Raw genomic sequence first — 8,627 nt, forward strand, 5'->3', positions numbered from 1 at the left:
TGATATCTTTAAAAGAATTCATATAATTAGTGGTTTTTATAAAATATAATGGGTATTGCTCCAGTGTAACAGTATTTACTCCAAACCCAAGGCAAGGCGAGACTGTTCCAGAGGCCCACGGCCCTAACCAAGGCAGTCTAAAAATACCTTGTGGTTAATTACTCACCCTGGGTTCTGAGAGACAGACCCGGTATTTATAGACGTTGCATGTGTTCCCGGCCGAAGCCGCAGAGGTTTCCGTCAGATTTTGTCCAGGATCAGTGAGTTACGTTTCCCCTCGAGGTCACTCTGCTTTTCTTCAGCTGAGTAACGGATGGCTAACAAAATAAAGAGGTGTCGGGGGGGGGGGGGGGGGGGGTGGGGAGCAGGTCCTGTCAGCACCTGAAAGTAGCCTGCCTACTATGATAGGTGGGTGCCGATTGGGCATTTATTACCTTCCAACAGGTGGTCCATGATTGATGTAGGAACTTGTAGCTTTGTCTCCCCAAGCTACAGTCTGGACCATTTGTTGTCAATAAAGATTCCCCCATAATGCCATAAAACCCACAATACGCTCACCCCCCTCAACTCTGTCCTCAGGGTGACCTTTCAGAGCTTTGAGGCCAGTTAGACTGCTTAGCTGTTTCAGATTCTCAGTGCAGTCGTGCTATTAAGCCAAAAATCACTGCAGTAAAGGCGACTTATATCTGAACCAAGTAACATTTGATAGACAGAATAATGAGCAACCGTCAAAGGTCTGTCCTTGCCAAAGTTACAACTTTAAATAAGGGATTCAGTGGAATTTGGACATCAAATCTAGACATCTACAAAAGGATGCAGACGTTTGTTTTGAAAACCCCTTATGGTAAATCTGAAAACCTACAATCCACCAGACATAAAATTGTCTTGGTGTTAAACCAGCATAATCACCTACTGAAATACTTCCTGCAGAAGAAGAGGAGAACCTACACAAGGCGTACAAGGAACCACGAATGCAAAACAGCCAGAGGCTCTAAAGAAGAACAGACAAGACATAAAATTTGTTCATTAATTAATATATTTTCTGCATTATAGTTAACAGTTTGTCTCACCATTTATTTTTTCAGTAAGTATTGGGTTTTGTTATATTCAGACATGAGTAAAATTTCAAGACTGTCTTTTGCAATAAATATCATAAAATAATAAAGCTTCACATAATAAATATTCTTTACAACCAAAGGGGTTTTAACTGACTTTTTCTTTAAAAAATAGCCATTATTCATCTTTAGGTTTTATATATAACATTTACAAAAGGAAAAAAGCCACAGTTGTGGTGTCTGAACAGAACAAATGTGAAATATGAGTGAAAACAAACAAACAAAAAAAAATGTCCTGTACAAAATATCACTAAGGAACCACCAGGCGCAACTTTAAATGCGTCGCTAACCAGTGACTCCAGGACAGTCCGGTTGCCACGGTGATCTGGTAACAGCTACATATTGTCTAGAGATAGTCCTTCACAGATTTGGTAAGGGGCTTTCAGGCAAGCGAAGGTAGAACTGAACTACGGGGGACCTTAACGTGTCAAAAGCGCCGACGACTGTCTGCGGATGACACGCGGCGCCAGGAAGGCAAACACTGGTTTGGAGCAAAGGTCCTGTCTCAAAAAGCGAAGAAGGATCCAAAAAAGTAAAGAGTGGTTTCTTGGCCAAAACGTAGGATTTAAATCGACAGGCACTAATATTTTGACACACTATAATAATAATTATAGTAATAATACAGCGATTATATAATTCCTTCCCGGATCAGGAGGCCTTCGCGGGACCCTTCGGTGACCAGTTCTCCAGCTTACAGTACACGGTGTTGGAGTGCTTGCAGCGGCAGCCGGGTCGCCTGGCCCGGTCGTAGCAGCCCTGGCAGGCCCTGACGCAGCCCTTGCCGGGGGGGTAACACAGCAGGCAGGGCAGGAGTCCGGAGAGGAGCCCCATGGAGAGGAAACGCGAGCAGCAGTGGGGGCGCGACAGGGAGCAGGGGCTGTCCGCGCAGGAGTCGCCCTGGTCGTCGTCGGAGCAGTGGTAGAAGAGGGCCCTGACCAGGCACATGCACGTGGCGTTCTCCACGGCGCTGTCCGCCGAGCAAAGGCACAAGCCGCGGCAGGCCAGGCAGGAGGGCAGGGTGCGGGGCGCCGTGCACTCGCCACATTTACACCGGCCACAGCGTTCGCAGATGAAGCGGTGCGCATCGTCGGCCTCGTCCGTCGCTCTCACCGCCGGCTTTAGCGACTCCACGCCGGGCCCCGGCTGGGTGAGCACTGGCGGCTGACCCCGTTCGGGCCGGCTGGGCGGCGAGCGTCCCAGGAGACCCCGCTCAGAGCAGCCGCTGCCCGAGCTCCCAGAACTGGTGGAGCGGCTAAGCGGCGGCGCCCGGCCCACATGCCGCGGGGGCACCGGGACCCCGCGCTCGCAGTTGTTGTTGACGCCGACGACCTCGTGCGTGCGTTCCGGCTTCCCTGTCCGGCACGGGGGCCGTCTGGCCACCGCGGGCCCTTCTGTGTACTCGTTTGATGAGCGAATGGCCTTGATCTGGTCCAGGGAGAGGACGGCGGGGCGCTGGACTTCCCGATCGCGGTCTAGCCGGGTCCTGCCCCCCCGCGGGGGCTGCTGGATTACGACCAGTACACCGCCAGGGCCGTGTTGACTTTGGACTTCCATCTGGGCCGATCACCACTTCCGACACTCACTGTGGACTTGGCATGCATCGGAAATCCTGCAAAGAGGCCGAAAGGAAGAGATAATCGGATCAAAATAAGGGGCTATGTCCATGAAACTGAATTTAAAAAAGATCTTAGCCACTATTCAGAAAATTTCAGACCTATAAAGAATTTCTCATGCTTTTTTCTATGTTCTATTCTTGTGTTTTAAGACAGATGAAGGGGGAAATATTACTTTTAAAGATAAAGGCAAAATCCTTGTTACACTCTTCAACCAACAGTGATTTTTCAACCCACTTTCTGCAGTGACATCTGAAACTCTTCCCATCTGCATTTACATTTGTATAGTTAGTTAACATTAAAATGCCTCACAGCAGCGAACGGGAGGACGCGGTCTACGCAGAACCGCACGGACTGACCCTTAAAAGCGTTTGACAGATGTGAGCTCAAACTTAAAAGCATGAAATAGCGAAATGAATGCGATGGGTACAGCACGCTGGCGTGCACGTGTGAGCTGCACTGCCTGGGTAGGCGCAGAGAAATGAGGACACTGCAACTTTAAGCGCTGGAGAAAAACAAGCTCGTCTCGGATAGTGTAGAACCACGTTTTCGAACTTCACCATTAATAATAATAATAATAATAATAATAATAATAATAATAATAATAATAAATAATAGCCCACTTACTACTTGGAAATACTAGAGTAATAAGACACCCGTGCGATAGTAATCAAGCTTGTCTGCTATTACCTTGATTAATGTATTTGTCCGTTTTGCACCCAGGACTGTCCCAGGCAGTAATACAGTCTATATTTGGTCTTGACAATGATGGGTAAAAGTCCTCCAGAAATCCAGCTAACGCGTCCTCTGCGCGGCTTCTTTATCCGCACAAGCCTTTCCGTGAGCCGGCAGTAAACTGCGATCGCAAGCGCGGCCGAGTGCCGGGGGAAGGAAGGACGGGCGCCCGGCTTAGGGAGCGGGGGAGTGACTGATAAACACGGCCGGAGACGCGCCGCTGGAGGACGGCGAAACTTATGAATGAAAACAAGCGCCGCGGGGGGAGGGGGGTTTGTTAGCCGCGGGAGGGCCGACTCGCCTCTTAAAGGACGACTTAAGTTATTTCGTCCGTCCGTCCATCCATCCATTTTCTGTAACCGCTTGTCCTATTCATTTGTGCGATGTTAAAAAAGAGCATTTAGACAAATGTAAATGTGGTGCCTCCTCGATATCGTCTCGATGGTCTTCAGCTCCAAATGCAAATCGCAATGCGCGTTTTATCAGAATTCAAGCGATTTATTGTGCACAAAAAATGCATATATAACATGAACATGAACGCATAAAGTTCCTTCATACCCGTTACCCAATTTCTTTTTTAAACTAGAACCAATTTTAATTTGAGGGTTTGGTGATATTTCAGCATCCTGTGTAATTATAATTATGCAGTGAAATTGTACACTTCACATCATATAGGTTGTCAGATTTATTTGATAGGTTAATATTAAGAATGAAAGCTCACCTATCTATATATGCAGCCATCCATGCCGAATCCATCAACCAATACACAAACAGACATCAATCCAAAAAGGCATTAAAGCTCGCACATTTCATACGAAAAGATTATTGTAAATTCCAAACCGAAGACTCGGGTCCTCCGGAGATTTGCTCTTCTACATATATGCGTAACATGATTCAGATATTGTAAATCCGCACATGGAGTGTGTGCATAGAAACAAGCGTCTTCAGGGCTCTGGGAGCGCAAGTCTGCAGACGAGCACTTAGTTTTAAAATTTTTAATTAAAAAACAAAAATCCGCATGGACATCAAAAGCAGAGACACAATTAAAATGCTGGTTCCAAGGAATCGGTGGTTCTGTCGCAAAGCCAATGATTAAATTAGTCTGTTGCGCGGATTTTCCCGTCACAAACTGTCACCTTCCGTGCACCGCAAGCGCTGCTCCCACTACGGAATGAATGGGAAGCTGGAGGTTTGTACTGGTGGCACTGGACGCCTCTCATTGGCCAGTGAGAGAGGATACACTGCATCCGCTCTTCATTCATTGGCTAGCTGCAGGAGGCTGGACAATTATCAAACGTGCGAAGGTTTCCTTTAAGGGGGCTCAGCTTTACAGCTCCCAGTGAAATGAAGCATTTTGGCGTTTCCTTTGGGTTTTTTTTTTTTTTTTGGGGGGGGGGTCGGCCCACTGTCATTTCCCAGTCCAGAAAAAATTGTGATTTTAGGCCTGAAAATACAGACGCGTATCATTGTTAAAGCGCAGTCACGATTTTCTTATTTTTAGTAATATTTTATTTGTTTTTATTTCAATTATAAAACACCGCAGTTATGTTTCGGAACCCAAATCAGCCTCCAAAACTCAATGTCACGCGGACTACCGCCGTAATTGTTCGTGAATTACTGTTAAACTCGGTTTCAGCTGCGTGTGTTTATGACGGCCTGTGTAACCACCTTAAAACCTGCTAAGAGGAGGAAGAGGAGATAAGATACCCTTGTCTGTGCTTGATCTTCTTGATTGGTGTCGAGGATGCATTACATCCGGATGTGTGATAAAGGGAAGTTCAATACAAAGTCAGTCGTCCCTATTCAAATTGAATATCAATAGATATAATTGCCTTTAACTGCAGCTCTAAATCTGGTTTAAATGATTAAACATGTTGTTTGATGCCGTAACACGGCAGTTAATTTTGGGGTCCCGCAACACTGCATCGCAACGGCAATACAACTGCATTGATAAAGCAGAAAAAGTTCTGAAAATGCACCTAAGAGAGAAAATAAACAGAATAAATAGATAACTGTTTAATAAGTTACTGTGTTTCCTAAAACTAAGTTTAAATAACCCACGTACAGCACAACGCTTATGTAACATTTATAGTTCAAAGAGATTTGATAATAATATACTAACAACAATAAATTATTTCCTGAGATATTTACGTTTAGGCTATACAAGCTATTCACAGGTAAAAATACTAACAGCAAAGGCGCGCTGTGCCGATCACTAAGCGTGTCGGGTCGCCTTCGCTGTTAAGCTGTCATTTCGCACGTCGGGTGACAGTGTTAAGATATCAAGTAACAAATGTGGCCGCAGTGGATCAAGTCCTGCTTGTATTCAGGGGTGACGCGGCTGGCGACAACTATTCAACAATATTTGTTCTTTTTTTTCACTTCCCGTGCATTACACAATACATTTGGCATCGGAGCTCTAAGTAATTTAGGTCACAAAAATTAGTTTTGGATTATAAATAATAAATTACAGACAAGCGTTTTAACTGTTATCCATCAAGTCCTAGATTGAAGTCAAAAGTCAAATGTGTGGAAGTTGTTCTGGATTAATGGATAGTACAACAGGTGGTATAGACGATGCTGACCCAAAGCTAAAAGCAATCTTAGTTACCCAATTATTTTGCATGATAAGATGACATTTTTACCGTAGTCTATGTGTCTTCATGGTTAATCTGTCCAGACATTCAGCGAATGTTTTGATGGGAGCCAGAAGGATTTGGCAGCAGTAAACTGTGTTTTTTACGGTTAAAGACAAGCATTCATACGGATTAGGAGACAATACTCGGCTACACTTTCCTAGACGTATCGCAGTGAAAGCGAAACACCTATAATTAGTCACGACATAAAATGCTACAAATAAACAGAGACTAGCTGGCTTAATTTACACCCTTCTATGTCGAAACATTTACTGCTTTAAACATATTTACCGTGCACACAGAAAACAGGGAAAATTGTCAATGAAAAGCATAAAAGTGAGAACCCGTCCGCGATTATTTTCAGTCGTGCTTCGTGTCCAGATTTATGATGGCAAATTGAGGGATGAGATCATTATCAATCGAAAAAATCCTTTGTTCATAAATAAGATAGGCTATTAGATGTTTGATTATTGATTCAAAACAGAGATTGTTGACTTAGAGCTAAAGGTAAAGTGTGTAAAATCAGAAACGGGTAGGACAGCAAGTTCGTAATATCTGAGCAAGTTTCAGGATGCAGGGATATAGCCGTGCAAGTGTCTGGCAGGGACCCTAAATGGCTAAAGGTGGACGAGCCAGGAAAAGACGGAAACCCCAAACAAACGATTCGACGCGTCATTTTCTCTCTCATCGGTGATTTTACTTTTACGCCCCATGCCTTGACATGCTGATAAAATCTAGCAATTTTATTTCCTAACGCGACGACAGTACTGATGTAAATTATAAAATATTCCGAACTAAAAAATACTTTGAAACACTCAGAATCGATTAGTGAATACCCATTAACCTTGCAACTAAGATTAAGATTGCAAACTAATTATTTTGAAGCAATTTTCAAAGTAAACCCATATACGTCACATATCGATTTTCCTTAAAAATGATTTTTAATCGTCTGATCTAAAAAGTATTAGGTGGTTCTCAATAATATTTGAACGATAAAGATAAATCTCAAGTTTCACTTAAACACTAAAAAATATCTCAAATCTATACGAATTGGTCATTTCGACTAAATAGTCATAGAAGGAGGTGTATTCTGAACAATTATTCAGAAAACCGTTTGCATGCAACTTCACGCGTTAGGAGAGTAAAGTCCCCCATACTATAAGTTTAGGTAACGAAAATTTCATTGGCTACACCTGCAGTGTATTAGACCACTGTGCAAGTGAGCGTTTCATACGTGCAGAATTTAATGGGCTAATCACTTGTAGATCGCCAACCCTGGCGATACGACTTAGGTTGTAAAAGAAGCAGCAAGAGTAACATTAAGTTACTCATTTAAAACTAGATGTAACTCACCTTGCGATGGAGGACAAAACAGCGGGCCGCCGCTCCCACCCATCTCGTCACACCAGCCAATAGAAAGGTAGGAAAGTTTTGGCCCCGCCTCCAAACGGCCCCGTCACTCCATACCTGTTAACAACCCCCATTGTTCTGATAATTTACAGAAATTCTAGCATAAGAATTTAATTAGTCTGGTAAATCAAAGGGCGCGGGATCCCCTACTTGATCCGCAAAGTTTAGATATTTGTAATTTGGTACAAATTTGAATTTAATGACTAATGGAAATATGTGCTTTGTAGATGGAATGTACTCGAAAAAACTAAGTAAACATCTTACATCGGCACCAGCCAACATGTCGGACATCTCTGACGTATCAATCATTTATGCCTTGAGCATATTCCCATTACCCAGAGGATGCATGATATTCCCTCTGTTCACCCAAAGACATTATTTTATATACTAGAACAACTTGCCTTATATATGTTATCTAACAGATCTATGCATTAATTTCCAAAAAGTGAAATGAACTATAAGACCACAGCTACGATTTAAACCGATATTTTAGGGATCTTGGAGTAAAAGGAAAAAAAAATACAGGCTTCCGTTTTCCTACTTAATTAATGCATGGAATCAATCACATATTGTACGTTCATGTACTTTTACATGGAATTAAGAGGCTGAGACAAGTGAGCGAGGTTAAAAAAGAAAGCAGACAAAGACCATATTTGCTCTGGCGTGTTTGCTTTGATTCTCACATCCCAGCACCTGCAGCTGGTCTGGTCACATGCTTACCCAGGTATGGTAATAACCCACTATCATCTCTGGCAAACCTCTGTATTCCTCCAGCTCGCAATACCTTTGGCAAGAGTCCATCCCCTGGCTTCCTGTAGCTGATGCTGAGATTGGGTGGTTAGAAGAGGTGAAGTCCTCGGGGTGGTGGTGGGGGGGGTGCAGTGTAATGATATTCAGAAGTGGTTTACGCCCCAGTGAAGCACCAGTGTTAATCAAACGGCTGTTCTCGGGGCGTCAGCGAGTGTGACATTTTCTCTGATCAGTGCGCAGAATGAAACACGTCGCAGCTGAACAAAGCCGGCTGTCACGGCGAGCAGGTGCTGGCCAGATGTCAGGAAATAACTTTCCCCTTGTGCTGGCGGTCAAGAAGGCGGTGGCAGCGGCGGCGGGAGAGGCGA

The 8,627-nt window shown here is 44.1% G+C and overlaps 1 protein-coding gene across 3 annotated transcripts; it reads right to left on the reverse strand.

Annotated features, from left to right (window-relative positions):
* Positions 1-1,018: 1,018 nt before the first annotated feature.
* On the reverse strand, positions 1,019-7,610 carry LOC111839107 (protein sprouty homolog 1-like). Of its 3 annotated transcripts, none has more exons than XM_072707461.1 (2): positions 7,453-7,610; positions 1,019-2,724 (listed from the first exon to the last, which is right to left on the reverse strand). In XM_072707461.1, exon 2 carries the CDS (start codon positions 2,667-2,669, stop codon positions 1,764-1,766), a length of 906 nt encoding a protein of 301 aa, XP_072563562.1. In that variant the 5' UTR covers positions 2,670-2,724; positions 7,453-7,610; the 3' UTR covers positions 1,019-1,763. The 3 variants fall into 3 exon arrangements, with proteins under 3 accessions (XP_072563562.1, XP_023658500.2, XP_023658501.2); XM_023802732.2 differs by lacking the exon at positions 7,453-7,610 and adding an exon at positions 4,185-4,654; XM_023802733.2 differs by lacking the exon at positions 7,453-7,610 and adding an exon at positions 3,419-4,172.
* Positions 7,611-8,627: the final 1,017 nt, after the last annotated feature.

This window comes from Paramormyrops kingsleyae, chromosome 25 (assembly GCF_048594095.1).
Source record: "Paramormyrops kingsleyae isolate MSU_618 chromosome 25, PKINGS_0.4, whole genome shotgun sequence".
NCBI lineage: Eukaryota > Metazoa > Chordata > Actinopteri > Osteoglossiformes > Mormyridae > Paramormyrops > Paramormyrops kingsleyae.

What these genes read in the sequence shown, in the direction of transcription:
- LOC111839107 (XM_072707461.1), bottom strand. Translation starts at nt 2,669, where the DNA reads ATGGAAGTCCAAAGTCAACACGGCCCTGGCGGTGTACTGGTCGTAATC.